Consider the following 26,534-nt stretch of genomic DNA (forward strand, 5'->3'; position numbering starts at 1 on the left):
ATATGCTGAAGAGTGGACTTACTTACTATTCCCTTTTTCATTTCTCTGTATAGTCTTGGCTTTACTAGAGTTTAAAAGTTAAGATGCATGCAGTTTTAGTGAGAAAGAGGTGGGAAAGCATGAATCTATTCTTTCCTTTGGGCAGAAGGGTTCCCAAACCTACCGTTGCATTATGCTAGCCTTCAGCCATGCACCTAAGGCAGCAGCTGGCTGTACAAGCAGTATATCTCCTCCTCTTTGAAGTCATTTGCAGAGCAAAGTGGTAATGACAGCTTAAAAACCTGAACGTTTGTCCTTGGGGAACTTACTTAAACTTAGCGTCAAAACGTACAGTGCTTGTCAAAGAAGCTGTTCTTCACTGATGTAATTCCATCAGCACTGCCACCAGGTAACTACGTGCAGTTTTAAATGATCAGCAGGGCAAGAAGGCATTGGCTAAAAGTTGTTAGTTAGTTAATTTTGAACACTTATAGCTGAAGACAGTGATATGTTCAGCAACAAGCAGAAATTGTAATGACTCATTAATGCCCCCTTAATGAGATTGCTGTCTCTCACATCTATTTGTTCGCTGTGTGCGGCTGCTGCAGGCCAGAACTGCTCTCCTTTCAAACATACTGTATGCAGTTTTATAGGAAGTGTATGAGCCCAACCATCTATACAACTCCATCCAGTTCTGTTGAAGACCTCCTACTTACTTAGCATTAACCTCATAAACAAACTATTATAAGTAAAACTAGTTGCATGTCAAACCATCATCCTAGCAACTGAGAGCTACCACCCCATAAACATTTCTCATAGGCCTACCACAAGAGGACTGAGGAGTTTCGGGGAAATTAGGCTATTATGTGCAAATGAGCTCTAAAATTAAGATTCTCAGTGGAGGCATTTAACATAATGAAAGTGCCGTTTCTAACTGGCTAGACAAACCTGCCTTGTAAGAGCTAGCAGGGTGCGCAGCAGGAGAGGGGAGTGCATGTGCAGCAGCAATGACAGACCCAGTGCAGTGGTGACTTGCTACGGCTTCGTATCGGACTAAAGGGCTCCGGCAGCCCGTTCCGTTATAGACATTACAAGTGCCAACCCTTCGGCTCCAAGAGATGTTTTGGCTCAATTGTAATAATGACCAAGATCACAGGGCCTGGGGCTGGGACGTTTGAGTGCAGAACATGTTTCTTCAGTTCAGTTAGTTAGTTGTACTTAACTGATAGCAGAAGAAAGCAAATACAATGAAGAGATTAAGTATAAACAGTAGCAACAGGACAGCTATTAACTCCAGCTGCCCTTCCATGGGCCTGTTCGTACTTTTTTGGAAATTACTGCATCTGTAAGATGGTAGGACCCTTGCTTTGCTGGATGTGAAGGTTATGAAGTGCGCACAAATACCAGCCACCATGAGCAGCAGAGGTGAGCTCTGAATCAGTGTGCATGGCTCAATCATACATGCTTTTCCCTTTAAGACTACACTAGTTTGTGGCTACTCATCCCTGACTAAAGAAACCAAGTTCTGGCAGGCTGATCACGGGCAGGAGGCAGGACTGCTCCATAGCACAACTGAGTCCAAGCCCCATCATTGAACAAAAGCAAGAAATGTTTCCAGAAGTGTGTGTTTATTTTTTTTCCATATTCCATCCGTTCTAACTGCTGTGCATCTGCAGCCAACCACATTCCCTCTGTATGAGAAAAAAATAAAAATGTGGTATCTACAGGTTAACAGTTACAGTTTTTATTACTCCATTCTAAAAAGAGTATTACAGCATTTTTATCTGCTGTAGTACAGAATAAATAAAGCCATATTAAAAAAAAAAAAAAAAAAAAGTGACTAGATATTCTACACCAATGCTACAAAGAGATGTATCTGCAAATAGAAAAATGTAAGAACCCTTGTTTACATATGGCTCAGTGGTTATCAGCAAGGGATGAACATAGAAAAAGACTGGGAGAAGTACCCTTGAAGTTGACTGCTTATCCAATCCGACCTTCTAGTTGACCCTGCTTTGAGCAGAGGATGGACACGGGACTTCCTGAGGTCCCTTGCTACTTGAACTTTCCTGTGATCCTAAAACTGTCATCTTACCCAAATTGTCTTGGGTCACCCAACTACAACTGGACATTCATTCCCATTTCAGTACCTTGTCTCCTTCACCGGAGAAACCGAGCCAGGCATGACAGACAGGAAAGGTTGGGTCACACATACATCCATGTCCTGGGACTTTAACTGGCACAACTGCTCTTCCTCCATCTGACACAGAGCCTTGCGGTCAGCTTCCGCCTCCTGCCATCCAGGGCAGAAGCCTTCAGAGGAACCTCCGTCCTTCAGCACTCCCCTCTTTGGGGACCTGTGCCTGGGACAAAAAGATGACAGGGAGCACACAGCCCTGGCAGCATGGAAGATGCAAGTGAAGCTGCTGATGCTTTCTTTACTGAGTAAGGTAAGAGGAAAAACTGGCTAGTTTGTTGGGGTGAGGAGAGTTTGTTGTATGTTGGCAAACTGTCAACCTTGATACAAAAGGCCAGAGGTTTAAAGTGTTTTCTAGCTTATGTTTTGTTTAAAAACAATTAGTTTCTGTCCCATTACTCCCAGTGTCCCAAAGAGTTGTTCAATCTCCTTTGAACTTACTCCTGCTGAGCCACACCATCCTGCATGAGTTGGTCTGATCAGCAAAAAACTAACTCAAAGGTGAGCTGGGAACATGGAATTCAGAGTCACACTGCAAGGCAGCTTTCAGTTCTACATTCAGCTGAACAGAGAGCATGTGAGCAGGCAACAGGAAGAGGAGGAAACATCTCCCATCAGGTACTAGTCAGGCAGAAGCATGAAACACATCTGTGCCAGAGGAAATTGGAAAAAAAATAGTCTTAAATAAGTTCCTAATATTTTTACACACACACACACACGCACACACACGCCCCCAGACATCACCTGAACTACACTGCAGTCCCTTCTAACCCCAGTACAGCTCAACTATCTGCCAAGAGCCATCAGAGTGAGAGTCTGGCTGAAGTCCACCTCACGGTCATGGAGAATCCTGGCTCCTGAAGAGCGGTACAAGCAATCCCATTTCCCATCTCTTTCCAAGTTCTGGCTTATTTGTACAGTAGCACAGAAAAGGTTCAGCTTCGGTCACTGATGGAAAGTCTATCCTGCTGTCACATTAGTTCAACAGTCTCTTGTTCCCCATTTTCTTGCTGTACTATGCAGCCAACTTTGTTGTTGAAAAGACGAGACAGACTTCCCTTTTGAGAGCTCCGGCCCTGGGCAGACCTCTCCTTCTTCAAACGTCGCTTACTTCTCTTGCATATTCCCCGGATGTCCCAAATCCTTAGTGTGCCATCATGGGAAGCTGTATACAACAACTCATTGTGAATCTGGAACAACAAGATCACACTTAATACCAAACTCCACAGCTCAGAATCACCACAGTCAAACTGTCAAATGGCAGAGCAAACAGAGCCTGATCTTAACACTCAAGGCTCACTGCAAGAGTCTGTATAAATTATCGCAAAAGCTGAAGTGGAATGACACACAACCAAGTCAGGATTCATTTCTCAGGCACTTCAGAGCCCTAAAAAATAAACAGCATAGGTTATTTGTAACTTAAACCCACTAGCAACGCAATGGGGAACTAAACTCTTAGTGTCAGAATAGGCTCTACCTGGGAATTTCAGTGATGTTTTTAGACAGCTGATTTGAAGATCAAGGCTAAGGAAACATCAATGGGCCGTGGAGGGTTTCAGGATGCTTTTCTTCTCACCTTCCCTCCTCCTTTGCAGTAAGCAACAAGTACAATTTCTCTTCCTAAATTTTTTGTTCTCCCAAACACTTGATTCTCCCCTGTACTTTGTTTCTTTAATAAAACATTTACTTCTGTTGGTAACACTTCCAGTACCCTCCATAGATCTCTATCATCTTTCCCTGTTGTTCCTGACTGCTGTGGGCTCTCAGTCTTCTCAAGGCAGGCCATGATAGCCAGCATCTCACCTGGCAGTCTCGTTTACAAGGGCACCACAAGCACCACGTAACTGAAGACGTATCGCCCATAACCACGAGCAGGCGATCACAGCTGACTGTTAGAGCAGAGTCTACACACAATGCAGTGGCAGTGACAGTGGTGCAAATATAAGCACAGTATTCATTGCAGACACTGAGGCAACAAAACACTAGGAAACCCAATTACTCAGTACCCAAAGGTTTGCAATTTAAGACCAACTAGCCACTTGCCAGTTCAGAAAAAAAAAAATACAGAAGTAAAAGACAGGCATGTTTACATCTGCTGGTTCTTGAGATTGACTCCAAAAGGAATTTTATCCTCTTCCTTTTTTTCTTTTGGCTGTCAACCTGTCAGGAGCGCTTAAGTCTCATGTTCTTAATCAAAATCCTCATCCTGCACACAGCTTTTACTGAAGATTGTGATATGTGGAGATGTGGATCCTTAAATGTGCAAAGCGCCCATGGGATTCAATTCAGATTAAAACTCCACCCCCTCACACCTCCCCCTGATTTATAACTTAAACCATGATACCAGTCTTAACACCACCCCAGGGATTACTAATTTCCCTTCTTTTAACATTTAAGATGCCATGAGCATAGGCAAGCAGAGACATCTCTGCTTTAGACAACACACAAACAACTTTTTAAGGACTTTTAATTAACATTTAGAAAATTGTTAACTTAATGGCAGAGTCTCTTCCATTTGTCTGGTGGGATGAGTCACACATTAGTACACAGCTTCTTGTAGGATTTATACTTATATCTATACAAAAAAAAATATGCTGATGCTATATTTTATATACATACATATATATGGGGTAACACATGGAAATCACCACTAGCTCTTGACTAAGACCGGACAGGATGGTCACCAGGTGCTAGACTGTTAAGGAATGCCATACCCAGGGGAGTTAGGGGAATAAATCTATATATTATATTGTTTGAATAAGAAAATCTTTACTTCTGTTGGTAACATTTCCAGTTATGCAGCACAGAGCATTGCAAGTACTTCTCATCACATGGTCTCGTGACAGAAAGGGGCTCATGAGGTCAGAGTCCCTTCCCTGCTCCTACACAGGATCAGTTATATTTGTCTCATCCCTTATGGATGCTTGCCTAACTGATCTGAAAAACCTGTAATCTGAGGCATCTGACTGTCTCTTGAGACCCATTCTGTAGTTTCACTTCCCCTTACTAGTATGAAGTAAAATCAGAGATTCTGTAAAATCAGAGAAAGGAAGATTCAAGACCATTACATTTTGCCTTATCCTAGAAAAATGTCGGACCTGAAGAATGTGGAGAATAGCTGGCCATACCAGTTCCCACAAAACAAATGAGGGAACAATCACAAGTGAAAAAGCCCAACATCTGGGTCAGCAAAGAGCCCCCTTCCTTACCTGGATGCAGTTGATGATGAACTTGTGTCCTCGGAAGATCTTCTGCAGGACACCACTCTTGGAATTGAAAGCTCTTGCACAGGCATCACCACTTCCTGTGAACACTGCAAAGCAACCCCACAACACAGCATGTAGCCAGATGTCAGCGGCCACATAAGGCCAGTTCACACGAGTTCAAAAACATACCAAAAACTAGCTCACTAAGGAACAAGACATATCATTTCTAGACTTGTTTCTCTTCTCAATTATACCAAGATCAGATCATTTTAATTTCCCCGACCCCATCAATTAGTGATTGAAAACAATCATTAGGCTTGTTTTTTTATTCTTATTTTTCAAAACACTGAATTTCCTTAAGTCTGAAGTTCCTACATAGATCAGCATTTCAATCCACACACACTTCAAATATCTGCTTATGCTCTTTTCTTCCGTATATATTTCTCTGTCTAAACATGCTTCAATAATTCTAACTTAAATAGGTAATTTAATCTCAAGTCAGGTGCCAAGGATTTCAATTAAGTTTTCCACTTGTTCTACCATATTTCCAGGATCCCAGTTATTACTACAGCAGCAGAAGTGAAGAAGATACTGCATCAAGCAACAGAAGTTAAGTACTCAGGCATCTGTACAGCAAAGCTTCAAACCACAGTAACAAACTCCTACCTCCCTTATATTACTAAAAGGACATTTGGCCTTAGCATTATTAAAACATACCATATTTTTCACCTATTTTCAACCACTTACTATCAATATATAGGGCCATCTCTGATGAAACACTACAGTTAAATCTTCTGCCCTTAAAGGTGAGCAGCATGCTTAGGCAGCTAGCTAGGCTTCATAAATAATTTTAGAAGAGTAGATTTTGTCAGCAAAATCCTGTAGCTTAGGATCGTTGCAAGCAGCAGTGCCTTTAAGGGATTCAACGTCCAAGTTATAATCTCAATTTTGGAATCATACACATGTTTGCAGAACTATTTGAGGGTTTGAGTCATAACTTGTGTATTCTATGTACTATAAAGTACAAGTGCTGTAAGAGTGGTGGAGGGAGTTGCTTTGTTTTATTAAATCAAGCATGACTGCAGATTTTGACTGTTTATCAGGTTTCTTTAGAGTATCTTACTAGGGCCTGAGAAGAATTTCTCAACACTTCAGGCTCTTCCAATTAGGCCCCCAGAACTGCTGCATCTAGAAACTGTAAGGCAGTGTTGAATATTTAGGTCATATATTTAGCAATAGACCCCCAAAGAAACACATTGGTCTGCTTTAAGGGTTTACAAACTGCCTTCATAACACTTTCTCCTCGCTTACCCTAAACTCCCCAACTTTACCAAGAGATAAAAATTTCAAAACTGCAAAAAGCAATATATTTACTGATCCCTGCATTTTATGCCTTCGCAAAAGCCACTAACACATAAAGATTTGCAAAACTGAAGTGCTTGAATAATACAGATTCCTTATCTTTCGGGGGAGATCAGGTTGGTTTCCTAAGGAAAGGTGAAGAAATGAGCACTGTAGTGAATTCAGGACTTAACATGAGACCAACTAACATGCTGCCTACTGCAATCAACCTTCCAACGTCAACTTAAACAGCAGCAGGCTGGGTGCTTCCTGGATGCACCTAAAGGATATCGTCAAGAAACATCTAGATGAGGAAAAATCAACTTCATTTAGAGAGGCCAGTATTAGGGTCAGTATAACTGCAATTATTATCAACAAAATCCTGAAAAAGCACTTTGTCCCAGACTGTAAATCAGTAACAACAATGCACAGCATAGAACAAATTATTGGGTGTTTTTTTTTCCCTTGAACAGAAATCACTTAATACCTATTACATACTCACAGAGAGTAGGAACCAATTAAAAGCTGCTCACGTTTTGCAGCTGTCAGTTTATTTTAGCTACCACTATCAGGACTTTGCTTTTGACAGCTATCTTTTATATCTTTTTAACTGTCACTCTAGATTTAGGAATTTGCACTTCTAAGTTTCAAAGGGAAGCTGTTGCTCTAACCTGGATGTAATGTTTAAATATATGCTTACATTTACACCTGCAAAACAAACAAACAAGCAAACAAAATCAACATTTTTATTTTTTACTTGAATTTCAGACTCTTGGGAGGGAGGATTTTAAGTGTTCCTTTGGAGCTTTTGCAATATGAAAAAACATAAGTTGAATTAAACTTTAATTGATGAAGCACATATTGTAGGAGACAAATAACGAGCATAATATCATTAAGTAAATTAGATTGAAAACCAGCTTTAATATTCCCCATGCTATTAATTACACAGATAGATTGGGGAAAGCCACTAAAAAAACCACATTCTAATGGTTCAGTTCTCAAATCTGCCTAGACTCTTTGTCCTATATAGAGCCATTTAAGAAACATACATATTTTTCCTTTCATTATTAGATTACATACTTTTATTTAGATTATAAACTCCCAAAGACTGGTTGCCCGAACTATTTATTAGATAGCAAAGCTAAGATCTTCTAACACAAAGTTACTACTTTTCAGCAGAGGTTCTCTCCACGTTCCAGGGCTGATGGGAATGTGACAAATATAAAAAACGTGATTTACGCTGAAGTATTTTCTTCATTTTTAAAAGACAGAGAATATATACATAGTGCTGATCTGTTCCAGGTGAGCAGCAGGAATTTTAAGCTACGTTAACTCCAACACTTTTGAAGAAGTGAAAACACCTCAGATCACGTATTTATACAGTACCTCATAATCTTGTTTCAATTAGAATGTCAAGGTATAACTATAACACAACCATAGTATGCAAATCCGTTTTTAAGGGGAAATGTCCTCTTTCAAAAATTGAAATGCCTCTAAATTGTATTCAGACAAGTCCCAAACATTTTTCCATGACATTTATTCTAAGTGGATCAACTCAACTCTCCCTGTTTGACACTTCAGCATTTTTGCATTTGATTTAAATAACATTGCAAACACTTCTATCACACTATCAAAATGTTCTTCACAGGTCTGACTAATTGCAACAATATTGCCTGCATTATACAAAAGAGAATATTATGGAAAAATAATGCAAGTGTTTGGCAGGGTGAGGGGAGGGAGAGAGAGAAAACCACAGAGTTGATGGGGACGGCATCTTGGAATGAAAGTTTTCTTTGAGTCTAAGTTTTCTGTATGATGGTTTCTGACAGTCTGGTAAGTATATACTGACTGGATAAAGAGCAGGATCAACACTGGAACTTGCAGCTCTGGAGGTCTCACTAATTAAGGCAATAGTCTTTCCATTATAGCCTTTGTGGCGTAAAGATTTGTTACTGTATCAGGCCAGTGTCAGCTTAGCACACTTATCTTGCCTTTGGGTAGGCTTGATGGATTCAATGCTTGTCTTTTACGTTTAAAAAAGACAAAAAAAATTTCATTAAACTGCAATCTGCAGGTGCAGAAACCACTTTCTTCCAATGCATATTATCTTCCATTTGTCAGTCATTTATCAGCATTATACTGCTTATCTGCCAAGAGAGACATCAGGGCCCAAATGGAAACTATTCATTCGGTGTTATGTGTGTCATAGCCAAAGTACAGAAATCAGGAAAGCACTGCAACTTTCTAGATTAGTTGAGGAAAGGCATTACAACCCCTGTAACCCATATGCAGTAAAGGAGAGAAAGAGTTGTTTGGGAAGCGAACGAAGGCACGTCAGGTCTAACGTCAGTGGCAGTGTAAGACAAGGATGAAGCAGAGAGAGGTTCAGGCTGATAAAAACAGAGCTGCAGCCTTGCAAGCCAAACCCAGAAGCACACAGATGACATGCTGAAGGAAAGTCAGGCAAGCGAGGGATTTAACGAAGAAAGTTTCATGGTCAGAATATACCATTGTATCAACAACAGGCATTTGCATAAAGGTATCGCTATTAATAGGGGTATTGAAAGCAGTGAAGCTCAATCCCGAGCACTAGTAAGAATGCAAGCAATACCTGGCTACACTGGAAAGGTGGCCTGAAGAATGGGGAGAGGAAAGAGGGCAGATAAAAGGAAAAGAATTTCCAGAAATGAGTCTAGGAAGTGAGCAGAGTTTGAACAGGAATCCTAACCCCTAGGAAAGAGCAGTGAGCATTTGAGATGTGATCCTGGTTTAGAACAATCCATAACATGGTACCTACCAAACAGCAAAGGCAGGCACAGGGCTGCACGTTCAGCAGCAGCACTCGCTGTCCCTGGGTATGCAGCAGAAGCAGATTGACAGATACCAGACTAGTGAGGCTAAGCCACGGCTGCACCAACAACTCACAGGCAGTTCAGGATTTAAACCCGATTTCTCAAGCCTTTAAAATTATAATATTCTCTATTAACAATCTTTGAGCAAAGGCAAACATCCAAAACGAGACAGGGGATTGCTGAACATAGGAAAGGCAACTTACAGATCCCAGCGTGGTATTTCAAAGTGCTAACGCTGTGTTTGTGAGCCTTGTACGTTTGGATTCGCTCCCCAGTGTCTACTAACCAGCACTTCACTGTCCTGTCCGCGCTTCCTGAATATAAATGCCGATTCACTAGCTGAAGGGAAGAGAAAAAAACATGAGCAATAGTCTCCTAGGCACGTTCATGAGAGAACTGCACTGAAGTGACTCATCCGAAGTCATCGTTTCTGACTGAACAGCCAATTATACAGAGTAAGAATTACACCTCGAAACAGAGGGATAGTGAGCAAAACCAATCTTGCATTCTTCACGATCACGTCTCCCATGTGAATTTTTGGCCTTAAAAAACAGCTTCCATGTTTCAGAAGATGAAAAAAATAGCCCATCTGCTGGTGCAAGCAGGTAAGATTTCACCAAGCTTAATAATGCTTTCTCTATTTCCATAATTAGTTACATTAATAGAACCTCAAAAATCTAGTGTGCTTTGCAGAAAGCACAGGTGGCAAGAACACTAATCAGATCGTATGTTTCAATTAAAACAAAAATTCCAAAATAATTTTGAGTGACAAAGAGAGTAAATCAAAAACAAAATCCCACTCAACATAAATCACAGTTTACAGGATTAGTCTGCACAAGATCAATATTTAGAACTATTTCTTTCTTGAAACTGTTTTGTATCTGTATTTCCACAAGTCTTTCTATAGCATCTAAGGATTAATCACCTATTCCCCCACGGGATTCTCAACGTCTTTCAATCACATTACCTTCTGCTGGCTGTAGTAGAGCAATCCTGCCTACAAATCCCAAGGACGAATGGGGGCCAGTGGTACTAGTCATTCTGCACCTTGTGTAAGCTCACAAGGGTGGAGGTGGGGTTTGTCTTTTTTTCTTTCCATATAGGCAAGACAGAGAGTGGCAAAGGGAAGAACTCCTATCTGCGCCATGCAGATGGGGGATGGAGACAGACGGAAAGCGAGGGGCCTGCGCAAGATTATAAAACTAACCCGTGCACAGCAACTACATGAGACTTCTGAAATCCAAAGCTCAGCAGCTTAGCAGAGAAACTCTCCACAACGTGAAGAAAAATCTTTAGGATTTTTCTTTACAGAAAACAAACTAAAGCTTTTTCTTTACAGAAAACGAACTAAAGCTTTTAGCAGCCATCACTGCACACAGCTCTGCCTGTATACACCTCCAAGTCAAAGACTGGCTGGACACTTCCCATTTGAAGGCAGTATAACAAAGTCAGTCGGTCAATCACGTGCTCTCCCAGCAATCCAGGTGCTACAGTTTGACGTAAGTCTTACGGACTTGTGACAATCTCTACATCAAACAGACAGAAAACGGGTGCAGAGACAGGAGGGAGAACCAGAATTTACATAAGGAGTAAGGACATCTTGTTTCTCCTGCAGACGTACAAACCAGAAGGCTGAACTGACCAGCAGACCACTAACCCCTTACGCTCCTCAGATGTCTCCAGGAACCCTGCAAGGCACTGGCTGCTGAACAAGTGACAAATCAACCTGACATGGGTCTTGCTTTATGTCACTTCCCACGGTCCAGCTCTTCCCCCCCACCCAGATTATTATAAACCCGTGGTCCCCATTCTGCATGCTCTGTGAGGTGGATGTTTTTCGTTCTCTCCCCTCCCCACCTCCATTCCCAAAGGGAATCACCCCATTGCCAAAAGGCATCACTAATGAGCTTTGCACAAAAAGCATTCACACAATGTTGTAAGAACATCCAACAATTTGTATTTATAGACATAAAGCATTACTGTGATGGGACTACACTGAACTGTGTAAGGAAGGTGCGCAGTCAGGCCAAGACTATCACTGGACACAGTTCCCACCAGCCCGGTTAGAGCAGTACATGCATAGCTTCCTACCAGCAGAACTTGGCCCACAGGACAGTTTTCATAGCTAAACATCAGGAGGTTGTAACACACATACCGCTGTTAAAAGCCAGCAGTAGTTTGAAGTGTCACATCTCATTACATTTGAGCTGCGCTAGCAATGGCATTAATATTACCTCTCAATGAGGAAAGAGAAGGAATGACCAGCCTAACCCGGGGAAGGTAACCTGCCCCTGAATTGCAGGACTCAACCTGAACAGGCATGAAGAACTTTGTCACACCACACCTGCTAAATGCGAGAGGCTGTTTTGAGTTGGGGTCCTGCTGGGTTGTTCTTGGCCAATTCATTGCATTTCTGTTCCAAACAGCTTGCCAGCAGCATCAACCCACCCACTGAACAGGGGAAAACACTAAGTTTTAACCTCCTGCAGGTAAATGCCACTCTGTGTTCATGGTGCATTAGCTTACGCTGCTTGATTTCTACATTTAAGTGGGTGTATAAATGCTGGAGCGAAAGAACAGCAGAAACTTGCCTGGATTTGCTTCTTTGCGAGATACAAAAATGTGTTAAATGATGTGAGCTTACTCAGTTAATTTATGGCATCAAGATCTTAAGAGCTGTAAAAGCTTCCAAGGCCCAGCCAGTCATCTGGAGAGATGGACTGCACACCCACTGTCCTCATAAAATTCAGAGCCTCTGTGCCACCCAGACTGCCCTGTGGTACACGTCTATATTCTTTCCTTCCCCGTAAGCAGGTGAGCACAGTAGCAAAGGATGTAGTCATTCGTACTCATATGTACAGCACTGGAAAGCATCTTCCTCCTCAACCATGCTCAGAAACAGCAGTACCAAGAGGTTAAACGAGGATGTCACAGACAAAGTCTGCAGCAGAGCCAGCAGCAAAACCCAGTACAGGCTCTGACAGTCACACAGCCTCTCATTTCCAAGGTATTTTTAAAACACTGAGCACAAAATAGCTATCAGTGGGGAAAGCCATCAAGCGCTATCACCTCAGGCTGAAGCTGTAAATCAGCTCTAACTGTAGTGATATGATGCAGGCATCATCTCATTTAAATTGATGCAGCTGTCTGCAGTTGAGATAGCCCCTTATAGCCACAGTAGTCTAGAGAATGATTCATCTCACCCTGAAGGAAATGTCTAAAATAGTCTGACCCTTAAAAACAAAGCTATTTTGTCCCACTGACAAGAATAGCCACCTCACTTGTAGCTGTCTGTATCAATTTAGGTGAGGTAACTCCCACTTCACTTGACCAAAATTAGGTCTAGTTTACAACTTCACTCTAAGCTACAATACGACAGACATCTGTATTTAAATCAGACAAATCGCACACAGTGCCCCCAGCCCAAGCAGATCTCACTCTCTGTGTAACTATAAGATAGATTATCTTCCATACCATATAGATGGGAAAAGCAAGATGCAAGGCAAGTGAAGTCCATATCCAAAAAAGAACTTGAAGCTCATGGCATGCTAACTCTTGACTGTCAAAATTCCAGAAAAAGCCCTTATTTGGGAGGCTGATTCTCCCTCTCCAATGCACAGGAAGCTTTATAAGCCTCCAAGCAGTTGTTACAAGCATTGGTGCACAGAACACAGTATCCCTGAAACTGGCCAAGAGTGAAATGAAAATCAGAAGGGGTCTTCTCTGAAAAGAGCAAGACTGAAGCATCAGTTCAATCTGATCCACGTCAGAGCAGTATTTTTATTCCAGAGCCTTCTCTGTGAGCTTGCAGGAAGGCATGAGTATCTCTCGGCACAGATACACCAAGGCTAACTCTACCTCTGCAAGACTGGAACAGTGCAAATACCCTCACGCTGGCTGGGCTCAAGCCACCTTCACTGTGGAAGCAGTGGATGTTCTAGGATCACCCAGCAGGCCCTTGGCTCCTGTAATCATTTTTTCTTAAGTAATTACTATGTTGAAAACTATCTGAGCAGCTCAAGAGGGAGGCTTTAACACAGTTCCCCCCGCTCACTTCCAGCCAGGTGTCCAAAACACTGACAGGTTGCCTCCTGCTTACGCTCCTTCTAAGACTCTTGCTAGACTCCTCACAATGAGTTGGCTTCTCCTGTTCTACAGTCGTGGCACTCTCCAAATGGACTGAAAACTCCTTAGTTTGAAGACGCCATTTAACCCAGATTACCAGTTCTGCTAGACTACTGGACAAACAAGCCCGTTCCCTTCCTTCAAGTCACGTTCCTGAAAGAAAACGTCCATAGTTGCTGTTCTTTGGGCTAAATATCCTTGCTGACATGTGGGAAGCCCAGAAGATCAGTCCCTTCTTGGGAGCCGGACAAAGCATAGTGACTTCTCTACCAAAATGCCAGATCATTCTGCAGCTTGGGTAAGAGCTAAGCCTTTCAGATGCTGAGACTGGCATCCATTTTTGTTTACAGGCACCCAGTGGAGTTAGCCCAGCAAATACTCGTCGATTTACAAACTGTAGGACCGTAATTCCTGGGCCTTATTTTTCCAGCTCAAAAGCTCCAAAATCCATACCCAATTCCCTAGGCCTCAGTCCTATCCTCATTAGAGAATTTAATTTTCATATGATTTAAAAGGAAAGACGTAAAATTTCACTCAATGTTTTCCAAGTATACGGAAATTTGACAACTCTTGGTTCAAAAATGATCAGTAGATACAATTACATATTCTAATCTGCCAGTGCCTAGAGAAGCAGTGATCCTTTCAGAGCTGTATTTTCCTTGGCTGACTTTAAGGAAGCTTTGTTCACTTTGGCTAACTTCCCAACAAAGCTCCTGACAGGGAAAAACATGGCAAGGCAAGGACACCCGTAGCACAGCAAGAACACAGAACAAGATCTGCAGCTCAGATCCTAATGAGCCGACTGGACACTTCAAACCTACATAGCTTCAAAAGAATAAAAAGCTGATGGCAATCAGATGCTCAGTTTTAAAGCCTCAGCCAGACAATCACTGTATCAATATCTGTAACTCTGGCCTGTTCATTTTTCTCATTACTCTGAGGGACTTTGCTTTGAACCAGACAAAACTCTGAGAGACATGAATAGAACAAATTTGTCTTAATCCCCAGGCCAAAGCACTGGAGATGTACTATTCCATCAGAAAGTTCAGACTGGCTTAACACTAGCAAAGTTACAGCAGGGGCAACATATAGATTGCTAATGCTGAAGTAGGTACTCATTTAAACACAAAAACTCTCGTATTTTACGCAACTCTGACCTTGGCTGTAGCCCCTAGATACTCCACTGCTCAAATAAATGAATAGAAACAATCTAATTTAAGGTTGCTTTCTCAAGCCGGAAATGTCCCTATTGCTCCACAAACTTGGTTGAACTGAATATATGCAGCAGCTTCATTTTTACCTGTATGAATGCCAGAAAAATTTTGGAATAGAGCTGTTTAGCAGATATTTCAATCTACGGTTTATAGGAGCGGACTTTGCTGTCTAGATTAACCTTTGCTCTAAGGCACAATCTACCTCTCATCCAAGGAGATGCAATCATCTCTCCGATCACATTTGGATACATCCTCTTTCTGAAGGTCAGTGCATTCAGGCTGGTTCCGAGGCACTCGAGTTCACATCATCAGCCACATTTCGCACTGCTGCTTTATTCTTCCCATCAGGGTCAGTATTCCCACAACCTGTCTGCTGGGCCTTCAGTTCACAACCACTTCTAAGTTAAAAATCACCAACTGGACCAATCTCAAGCAAGTCTTCAGCTGAGTTAGCTTTTCGGGATCCCATTCAAACCACATTCATTTTAACAAGCTAAAGAACTCCTCGTGGGCAAGAGAGAGTTCTTTTTTTTTTCCTGAGATTTCATCTAGAATGAAGTTTCTGGTCAGATCATTACAAAATATTTTTTCAGCTTCTCTGCTGTATTAATGGTCAAAGTAACGGTCCTGGAAACATATTTCTTTTCTACAAACAGGTGCTCTACACATTCACATTCCTCTAATTCACATCTTCATCCTTGGATGAATTATGCAAGCATATACAAGCACAATACAAAAACTACGTGCACTTAATTTAATTGCTAACTGGTGTGACAGGAGAAAACATTGTGTCCCTGTGATCACTATAGTTAAGTGTATAAACAGAGTTCAGGCAATGGCTTTGTTCAAAGCATTCTTTTCTTTTAGTCAGCTTTAAAAGGCAACTAAAGGGAATGGTCCCAACAAAGGATCTTTTGCAGAACTAAAGCAAGTCCTTGCCCACTCACGTCCATTTACAACCCCTGTTGCAATTTTCATCCTAGTAAGAATGCTTGCTGTGGTATCCAAGCTAAATTCCAAGCTGGATCATTTCTTTCTGCCAACTTGCGGCAGCACAATTTTGATAAGTACTCACAGAGGCTGAGCAACCAGCAAAGGACAAAGCAATCCTTGTGAATAGTCTGCAAAACCACTCTGGAGACATTTATAACAACATACACCAATACACATTTAAGTCAGGGTTATTCAGCCTATTGTAGACAGTTGTGTTAAGGAAAATGCATGTTTGATTATTAATTAAAAATATTGGTCTTTAGCCAGGCCTGAAGTTTTTAAGTGAGAGAACTAGAATGAGCCGTGAGACTCCTCTCAGCCCACCCTTGCTTTTTCCCATTGCTTCCTACAAAAATCTCATCATCAGCTCTTATATGCAGTGTGAACAGTCAAAACAGGTGCCATCCCTTGTCTGCCAAGCTAACATTACATTACAGGAGAAATACAGAGCGAACACTTCCAGCTGCCCCACTGCTTGTTACCTTGCTGGAGGATACGAGTGAAGTAGGCAGCCAAAACATCTAGTACACACAAAACTCTTGCTGCGGATACAGTCTACTGGCAAAACTTTTGCCAGTCCAGCTTAGATAGTGAGGAGGAAGGAACAGAAGAATTTCATCAGAATCAGCTGGTATCTGCAGCAGGACTACTTTGACAGCCAACCACCTGCAGCCACTTCAGCTGGTAATCACCTACAACAGGGACCCAAAGGACGGTAGAGCAATTTGAGAGCATTCAAAATCTGCACGTGGCATCACCTCTTTGCTTTTTATACACCAGCAATGGAGGAAGCAAGGCGCAAAACAGGGTGTGCTTTACAGATATTCACTTATAGTGACTCTCCTAGGAAGCCCTGGAAATTTCCATTCACTGCTACAGGGCCACTATTGGTATTCACTGGAAAGCAAGGAGAGCTGACTGGAACAGTCCAGACCTATTTGGTAGCAGTTTGTAACATCCTGGGGCATTCCTGTAAATAACAGTACATTTTAAAGTTAGAGAAAATATGGCCTCAATATCCAAACTTTTCTTGTTCTGTGTCCAGGACAAGAGCTCACACTGCACATTTCTCAAATTTTTTGAAAGGGCAACCTCCCTTGGGGTCCCTTATTTGAATAAATAAAACAGAAATAAGTTTTCATTTTTTCCCTTTAGTTTCCCCACACTTTATACCAGCTGCAGAACAGCTAGCTACCTTTAATTGCTGGTACCAGTTCAGCTCTTCCAGGATAAGGGAGTGAAAATTTGGTGTAATTAGTGGCTCTCTCCTCTGCTGTGAAGAAACTGAACTACTGCCAACAATTAAAGTTGTTTGCTGGCTAATGTGAACAATTCACCACTACCTCCAAGTCTTTCCTGACCCACAGTTGAAAAATACTATCCTAACTCACTGCCATAGACTGCAATGTTGTCACAAAGCAGCCCTGGGCAACAAAGGTTCCAAGACCTTTTGGAGAGGAAAACATGTGAAAAATAATAAAAAACACTCTATTCAGGAAGTTTCCATTCTGTTGTAACATCTTTGTATAGATCCTGGTGATTGACCCCTTTCGAAAAGAATCAAAAGACCATGTGGGCTGTGCTGAGAGGCAGCCAAGTGGACAGAACAGCTAGTGTTGCACCCAGTAAGGAAGAGGGAGGAATTAGGAAAGATCCCCAGGCTAAAGTTACTCAACAGCAATACACTGCCTATTTAAGCTGGGACAGGTTTTAGAGCCCCAAAACCAAAATGCTGTCTTTGGGGGCAGTATGTACCCCAGCTGGACTCTTCTAGCCTCTGATGTCAACTGGTGATGAGAGAAGTGACCGGCTACCAGTTACTCGCAGCTACAAGAAGAGGATTTGGCCAGGCCTGTTGCCAGCACAGTCTTGGCAGCAGCAACCTTGTACACTTTGAATTGTTCAGGTTTTCCAAAGAGATATGTTGGTTTCGCTTTTCTTCTCCCCTACAAGAAGGTCTGTTTGTTTAAAACCGTTGTTTAACTCTGTGCTCACGAGTGGAGAGGCATCGCTCATCCCTGAGCGCTCAAAGAGCGTAATTGAATTTCCCAGGCTTCTCGGAAAGGGTCAAGCCAGTTTTGTGTAACAATTTTAGTAAGAACCCGATTAAATTAAAGCCAGCTCTGCTGCTGCCGATCAGTGCCTTGGAGAAGGGTTACAATTAAACAGTAAAACATAGCGTGACACTAAGAACAGCAACAGATTTACTTGAGCATCCTCAAAATACATTACCACAACATCATGAAAACAAGCTTTAACACAGAGAATTTACCCAAGCAAGACAAACATTACTCTACAGCAACATTTGTTTTTTTCCTCCCCTCTAAAACTGAAGAAAAATGCAATTCCTTCAGTGTTATTGGGCTTTCAATCTGCTAATTATCAGCTGTGACTATTTTCTTCAGAATCAGAGACATTTATTAAACAGATGTTTAAAATGCATACTCTATTCTGTGTAAAGGAGAAGCAATTATGTTCCACAAAACCAAACAAGGAGAGCAGTTACAAAACTACTGTCTGATGGAAATTAATATGGCACATGTATTTAAAAACATTTAGGTTTGCTGACCTGACATGAAGTTACAGATCATCCTATAGCTCTTTAAATAGTTCACTACCATTTTCTGGTGTATAATGGAATTTATAGGACAAGTACTTGTGCCATAGTTCCCCTTTTCCTTCTTCATCTGCCTAACCTTCTTCCCTCTTCTGCAACATAAACAAGCCTGGTAATGTTCACCAGAAAAAAATACAGAGAAAAAAATGATACAGTTCTTCAGGTCACATTATTTTTCCCCTCTCTCCATTACTATTTTCCTGGTTTCTCTCACCTATTCTCTACTTATTCATTTCCCTTGCCCATTCTCTTGTCCTGACTGTCCCTTAGTTTCTCTCTTTCTTTTCTCAAACCACGTCCATGTGTATTTTTTAAAGCAAGATTTCTTTCAGTTTTATGCTTCCCTAATACCTTCAGAAAAAGGAAAAATTTTAGGCGAGAGTTATCCAGTTTACTCTGATTTTCCCTCTCCCCTCTTTATCTGATCCTACATCCATTTCCTTGCCTCAACAGCAGCTCATGTTATTTTTCTTCAAAGACTGATGATCCTGCGTATGCAATCCTACTCAAGAACAGTGCTCCCAGGTACGGTACACATGAATTTCAAGACTTAAGAGGATTTTACTGAGTTAGGAATTAGACTGAAACAGCTCCTAGATGCAGAGAGGATACTAGGAAGCATTTCAGGGAAAGAGGAGTTGTCTCAAGGTCATAAAGTGAGATTGTTTTGTTACTATATGAATGTTTAAGCTTACCATTTGTATGCTGCCTCAGAGTTTCTTCTAAGGATGAAAGGACAATCGAGACTCACAGCAGTTAGAATATAGTTACCCCCTCGAACGGCTCTTGAAGAACACTCCATTCTTACCTCTAGACAAATTACTGATCCTTGATGCTCTTTAAACACTTTCAACTGCTCACCAGTGACAATATTCCATGTTCGAATGGTGTAATCCGTGCTGCCAGAAAACAGCTCCCTGTTTGGTGCGTCAAGTATAAGGCATAAGACAGCTCCAGTGTGTCCCAGTAGAGTCTGGTAACAGCGCCCACTAGACACCCACCAGACCTTAACAGTGCAGTCTGTGCTACCTGTCACCAGGAGGTCTCTGCTCACTTTCTCCTCCTCTTCCTCTTCCTCCTCCTCCTCTTCAAGAACATCCTTGGAGGAATAGTGAGCTAGAGTCAGGACACAGTTCCGATGGCCCCGGAATTCCTGGATTTGTTTCTCCTTGTCCACGCTCCAACAGCGGGCTGTCCTGTCATAGGAGCCACTAAAGAGATAGTCTTTGGCAACTAGGATCCTGTAAAAAATAAAGTTTGCGTGTATTTATACTATCATTCTTTAATAACTATATTTTGTCACAATTCCAATGCCAAGAACATTGAAGTGTTGAATTGAACACCGAATGGCAGCATGACCACCACATATACAACCTTGATTCATCTTTCCTGTTTAAAACAAATTATATATGAAAACACTTTATTTCTTAGACAAAATTGTCCCTTATCTCTCCTTCTGAAAAATGAGGCCCCTTATTGAGGTACTCCAATGTGCAATTGTAGTATTGTAGCTTTGGGCATTCAGATTTCTCAAAAATCTTTTCCAGCCTGCACTAATACTTACTTTCCACAGGTTATATAGTGCTAAATAATGTTTTTAAAAAATAGAACTTTTTTTTTTTTAATTCTAAGCTGATTTCATAGGTCAGTTTATAAATAATTATTTACTAAAAAAAACCCTGTAACTGAGAGTCTACAAAGCTAATCCAGCAAATAGACAGATTACAGAAACATTAACATAGTTAACGTCACTTAGCCCAGGATCTCAAAAAAGAGCACCCTACTCACTACATATCTGAAGAGCAAAACAAAGATTATAGTGCAAGAATCCAGCTTACTAGGCCTCCACAATAATGAGGTGTAGCTGGCCAAACATGTAACATCAGAACAATCTCTACAGTTCATACTTCCAAAATGGAAATAGGGAATATGACAACCTGTCTTCTTTGTCAACCAAAGGAACCTCTGAAACTTTCTGAACTGCGAACAAAGTCACCCAAATAGGGAACACACTTCCCACTTGCTAATTCAAGCAATTTGTCAGGCCAGGGCCAAAATACAGACAGAGGCAGCCTTCCTAACTATTTAAAGAATCTAACTACATATCAGACACATTTTTAGCTTAGTAAGAACGGGAGGGAAAAAAATGAAAAAGAAAAAAAAAAAAATCGATCTTTGACTGCTCTATTTTTGATTAACTAAATCCATTCCAACTATTTAGAGGCACTTTAAATTGACAGGCCAATCAATCAATCATGCACAATCAGTTTAATATTAAACTCAGTTTGCTCAAGTAGGAATAGAACTTCTAAAAAGAACCCTGCCTTTATCCCTTTTACTGACACAAAGGCTTGACATGATGTTTTGAAATCTTTTTATCAGAATCATCTGTTATCAATTGAATAATTTCTTCTGGAATTCCATTCCTAGTGCTGCATTCAATTCCCCTGCTGTGCGCCTTTCCTTTCTCTCCTATCCACTGTCTATGGATATGTCAGCACTGTTGCTAGGAAAACTAATGATTACAGCACAAAACACGTGTAGCATGCATTCAAAGGTTTACACAACTCATTTTCTTGGCATAGTAATGGAGAATTGTCGTAAAATGACAATATATGCGAAAACAAGTTACAGGAACACAACACAATGATCTTAACAGAAGAACTCCATGGAACCAACCTGTTAACAATCGACGTGTGCCCTCGGTAAATGGCCAGGCACTGGCCTGTCACCACATCCCACTTCCGAATGGTATGATCTGCGCTACACGTGAAGGCAGCCTCATTTTCTAAGTGGCAAAAGGTGATGTAACTTTCATGTCCTAGAAATAACAAAAGGAAAAATGAAGCTCGATCACAATGTGTGCAAGCAGAACAGACTAAGCAAGCTTTTCAGTTTAACTAGGAGAAAAATATAACAAACTGAATTCATCTTGATCTAAAATCCCAAAGCCACATAGATTCTGAAGCTCTAGTTTTAAATGTACAACCACGTATTTCACATTTAAGGACTTGTAGAAAACAAAACATTTTTACTTAACAGTGGAAAATTCTTCTTCACTGGTAAAAGAATAAGTGAAAGAAGGAAGCTGTAAAGTTTCACCAGCCGGGCAACTAAACAGTTCTATAAAAACATACAGAGCTCAATTAGTATTAGTATAATAAAACTCAGATTACCAAGTTTAAAACCAGTAAAAAATGGGGTTTTTTTTTTAAACAAAGAAATGGTTTTGCTTCCTTCTTCTGAAGGCAAGAAAAAAAAGACTGCATTTCAACTCAACCTATTGATTGTCAGGACACAAAGAACAGCATGAAACTAAAGCAAGAGACTATGAAAAAGGTGATCATGAAGAGACATTAGCAAATTTACCAGCAAGTTTAGTTTTATTGTCCAAGTTGAATGAAACACACAAACAAAAAACATAACTTGTAGAAAAAGTTTATCTACGTTCCCTATTATGACTAATAACATGAGAAAAAAAATACAATTTTCAATATATCAGTATACCTTTATGGAAATAACACAGCAAGATAGAATAAGAGCATTATTATTTACACAGCATTCAGAAAGTGTTGGGGCTCTATAGTTAAAATAGAAACAAGAGAGAGACAGTAGAAAAATAGAATTGTGTTGTACAATAAAGAGATAGTACAAACCAAGGTAAAAAATCAGAAGGAAAGCAGTAAAAGTTAGGTTCACTGACAGTATTGAAAACAGATTTTAATACTACTGCTGCAGTTGGGGTCCCCAGCATGTAAATGACACAGTTCTTTTATCTACTGGAGGCCTGACCGTGCCCTCTCCCTTCCTATGGGTTCTGCTTACACCTTGAATCATTTCTGCTCAGTTCAGTCCTGAACTAAAATCCTTTCAGAGTTTTCAAAAATTAAAACAGAACTTCTTTGCATTAATGACACCTGGAAGTCCTCCCTGTCAAATGGCACGTGGCTTACCTGCAATAACACAAATATACCACAAGCTCCAGAAAGGAAGACATCTTAATGAAAGCTATCATAATGAAAGTCTCTTAAGAAAACAAAAGATGGCTTGCAGAGTTAACAGTGAGATAAGTCACTCTTTTGGCTGCCAGTTCATTTCCAGACCAGGCCACTCAAAAGCTGTTATGATCTGAGGGTTCATTAACAACAAATGAAAAATGAGTTGAAGGCTTTCAGTGATCAGTAAACGAGAATTCACATTACAAACACACACGGAGTCTTGTTTTCTCTTAAGGAAATTCACCAGATGTCCGAAATTAAACAGATCACCAGGGTTGTAAGTGAACTACACCCATCCTCATTTCTTGTGAAAATTTTCCACAAAGCAGCTTACATGAGGCAGGTTCCAACCACCAACAGTTTTCTCACGGCATCATCTAACCTTGCTTTGAGAAGATCAAGACATCTTGATTACTCCAATGCAGTCTCTCAGTCAGATTTTAAACATCAATAACCTTCGAGCCCCACAAAGGTCACCAAACCCTGCTGTGGTAGATAAGACCCAGTGCTGGTCAGATCAAAAAGAGCCACCACAGAAGTTTGTTGGTTATGCTCAAGTGGAAGCTTGAAGTCCTCTTTGTGTTACAGGTATAGCTTTGTCATACTCACAGCTTTTAGAATATTAATTTATGTAAGTATTGTGTGCATGCATAAATATAAAATATATACAACAATCTGATTCAATGGACAGTTCACAAAGCATCTGACCAACATACTTCAAGGTTTACCGTAAGCACTAGCAGTACGTAGGCCAGATTCTGAATATTGTCCAATATACTTCTCTTTCTAGTAAAGAGTTAATGGGTGGTTTAAAAGGATTTCTAATCCGAAAGCAAATGCAGTGAGTTTTCCAGGAGACATAAGAACAGTAGGATGTGGGGACAAAACAATATAGTCCAAAAAAAAAAAAAAGCCAAGAATAAAAACAAACAAATCACAACATTTACTTCTAGAAGACAAAAAGGATCAGAAATGTCCAAGAGGGTGGTCTTTTTGCTGCATTAAGAGAAAAAGAACACGAGTGTGGGAGAACACAAGCATCATCTTTGATCCATGTTCTGGCTCCTGGCTGTGTTCTCTACAGAGTTTCGCCTTTTTTTGTAATTATTCAGATGTTAGTACACATATTGTAAATTTTGTTTAAAATAAAATGCAAAACCAATTTACAGCAGAAGAGTCCAGCAATCTGTATTTGACACATGAAGATACTATGCTCTATGGAAAAATAAATCTTATTTAGTAAGGTTTGTTCCCAGACTTCTGAATAAAAACTTCTAAATAAAGACCATCTGGAAAAGGAGATGGTTAAAAGGACAAAAAAGAAAAATAAAAGAAAAGAGAGAGAGAGACAGAAACTAAAAGCCAAGATTTCATGAGGGTGCGAATCAGAGGGCTTCCGGAAAGAGACAGCAGTTAGGCAATAGCTGTGTTCTGCATTTTGTGAAAAAAAAAAAAGGATTCACGTCTTCACTAGTGCTGGCAACTTTTTTGGGGGGTTGAAACAGCTTCTGCTCAGCATCATAACCAATTCTGAGCAAAACGAACGGGAAAACCTAGCTCGAGCCGGGCTGCTCAACAGGCTGCAGGGGCCGAAGGCGGCCAAATCGCGCCGGCCGACCCGTGCCGCCCTGCAGAGCAGGGAGGAAAAGGCAGGTAGAAAGCAGCAGTACCTTGGAGGTGGCCGCGGCACTGGCTGTCGGCGGTGCTCCAGAGGCGCGCCGTGCCGTCCTCGCTGCCCGTGAGCAGGCGCTGCCCGTCCGGGCTCAGGCTCAGCCAGTTGATGCCTCCCTGGTGATCGGCGCAGACCTTCACGGCCGAGCCGCCGTTCCCCATGCCGCCGGCCCGGCCGCGCCGCAGCCTCGCGGGCCGGATCAGCGGCGGAGGCAGAGGGGCTCGGGGCCGCCCAGCGTCGCCCGCCGACCGACTCCGGCCATTGCCTCAGCTGCCGGCAGAGCCGCGGGGCGCCAGCGGAGAGGAGCGGGGCGGGCTCCGCGCTCAGGCGCTCCGTCCCCGGCGGGCACGTACGCTCTCGCCGCCGGGGATGCCCCGCGCCGTCGGATGCCTCCTCCTCGGCAGGAAGCGGAGCCCTGCGGCGAAACGCGGTCCCCGAGAGCACGCACGCTGGGCTGCGCCGCGCTCCCGCGGCCCCGGCAGAGCCGCTGCTGACACCTGGCACCGCGGGCCCTCCGCCCGGCCGCCCCGGCGCGATTTTTATCTTATGTTTTTGTTGTTCGCGTAGTTGTATTTTAAGCAAGCTCAAGGCCACGCCGGGGCAGGCGGGGAGGCAGCGGCAGGGACGCCCTGCCCCCGGCAGCCCCCCGCATGGCGGCCGCGGGCTCCCCTCAGCGACCCTCTCCCCACACGCCGGCGCCCCCCCGCGGCACTTACTGCCGGCCCCGCGCCGCGCCGCGCCGCGCCGCTCCGCCGCGCCGAGCCCGCACTCGCCCTCCCGGGGGAGGCGGCGGCGGCCAGGGGGAGCCGCCTCCTCCTCGCTGCCGCGGGGGGACGCAGCCGGATCCCCCCACAGCCGCCGCCGCCGGCGGGCCCCGCTCCGGCCACCTCGGGGCGGCTCCCCGCCCCCGGCGCCGGCTTCTCCCGCCGTTAGCGCCCCGCGGCTCCTCCCTCCTCCATCTTAGGGCCGCGCCGGTGCCGCTGACGCAGGGGGCGGGAAGCGGCCGCCTCCGCGGGGCTCCCGCCGCCGCCGCCGCTTTGTCCGCCCGCGAGGTGCCCGCGAGGTGCCGCCCTGCCTCCCCCGCGCGCCCAGCGGGGCAGCGAGGCGTCTCCCGGCCCACCTCGCCCTGCCCGCCCGGCGAGGAAGCGGGGAGGCTCCCGCGGGGCGCCGCCCGCAGCGTCCCGCCGCCCTCGGACGAGGCTGGGGGCCGGGGGGGTCTCGCAGCGAGGCGGCGGCGGAAGCAGGTCCCCGAGCCGGGCGGCGCCGGTGCCCCCGTGAGAAGCGCAGCCGTAGTTCTGCTGCGTGAAACAAGGCTGCAGCGGCAGGATAGGTAGAAACCCCCTTTTCTCATGGCTTCTCCGCAACGTTTGATCAGAAAAATCACTTTTTTGTGTCAACGCAGGGGCCTTGAATTGTCCGGGCAGCTCTGCTCCCGGCCCTGGCGCTGATGGGCCGCGCAGCAGCGCGTGGGCCGAGAAGAAACGCGTGCGTTGAACGGGCGCGTGGTGGGATCTGCGTGCGGCGCGGCCCGGCAGAGGCGAAGCGGGACCAACACGGCACGCCGGGCCCGAAGACGGCGCGGCCCCGGTTCTGCCGGCCGTTACGTCCCCGCCGCCGTGGAAAGTCTCGCTGGAGATGGAGCCGCCGGGCTGCCACGCTGGTGTTCGCGAGGGTCAGGTGGAGCCCCACCGCACGTTGTCACCAGCCAGCTCTTCTCTGAAGACGGCCTGCCGCGATCAACGTTGCCTTTTCAAGAAATGACCGATAACTTCTTGAGTGAGGCGCGAGCGCTGGATTACTTCCCTCTGCAAAATCAGATTATCCACGGAAGGACGTTTTTTTGGACGTGTAGGCCTGGGAATCAGTTGTTCTCAGGGAGTGTCCTTCACTATCTGCTCATGCATCTGTCGAGTCCACTCACAAAACACTGCATGAAGCCCTTGTTCTGCAAACTGTAGGATAAATTAGCACTCCTTTTCATTTTCCTATACTGCCATGGTGTGAATGTAAGGAAAAACTCAGATAAAATGGGTATTTTGTCGCGTTTGAGACAGGTGTGCACGTTTTAAGTTCTCCCGTGGAGACTGAGCCTCCTCTGTCACATCTCAGGAGGCCGTGTGTTGGTGGTGGGCAGCCTGAGGAAGCAGAGGTTATTCTATTACTTCTCCACCTTTTTAAAGCCTTTTCAAGAGGCTTCTTAATATTTCAAATGTACATTTCCCTCCTGTGGTGACTAATGAAAGCATTGAATTGATCTTTTGAACATTTGCCTGAATATTTATTCATCTTTTGTAGTTCTTGTTCATATTCCTTTTTATTGCTTTTATCTGCCTGGATTTT

The 26,534-nt window shown here is 43.2% G+C and overlaps 1 protein-coding gene and 1 long non-coding RNA gene across 2 annotated transcripts; one reads left to right on the forward strand and one right to left on the reverse strand.

Moving 5' to 3' along the window:
• Positions 1–1,792: 1,792 nt before the first annotated feature.
• On the reverse strand, positions 1,793–24,355 carry WDR86 (WD repeat domain 86). The gene is made up of 6 exons (XM_062568788.1): positions 24,193–24,355; positions 21,204–21,345; positions 19,333–19,765; positions 9,779–9,914; positions 5,386–5,489; positions 1,793–3,366 (listed from the first exon to the last, which is right to left on the reverse strand). The coding sequence occupies exons 1-6, from the start codon at positions 24,353–24,355 to the stop codon at positions 3,148–3,150; spliced, it is 1,197 nt and encodes a 398-aa protein (XP_062424772.1). The 3' UTR covers positions 1,793–3,147.
• Positions 10,096–11,388, forward strand: LOC134136760 (uncharacterized). The gene is made up of 3 exons (XR_009957537.1): positions 10,096–10,180; positions 10,915–11,074; positions 11,191–11,388. It is a non-coding gene; the product is annotated as an uncharacterized LOC134136760 (long non-coding RNA).
• Positions 24,356–26,534: the final 2,179 nt, after the last annotated feature.

Source organism: Rhea pennata, chromosome 2 (assembly GCF_028389875.1).
Source record: "Rhea pennata isolate bPtePen1 chromosome 2, bPtePen1.pri, whole genome shotgun sequence".
NCBI classification, from domain to species: Eukaryota; Metazoa; Chordata; class Aves; order Rheiformes; family Rheidae; genus Rhea; species Rhea pennata.

Bases quoted from the DNA above. Each gene is read 5' to 3' on its own strand.
- WDR86 (XM_062568788.1), bottom strand. From the start codon at position 24,355: ATGGGGAACGGCGGCTCGGCCGTGAAGGTCTGCGCCGATCACCAGGGA. The intron at 19,766-21,203 runs GTTGGTTCCATG...TATTTTTTACAG, and splicing joins CACACGTCGATTGTTAACAG to GATCCTAGTTGCCAAAGACT. The intron at 5,490-9,778 runs GTAAGTTGCCTT...GTTGCTTTGCAG, and splicing joins GAAATACCACGCTGGGATCT to TGTTCACAGGAAGTGGTGAT.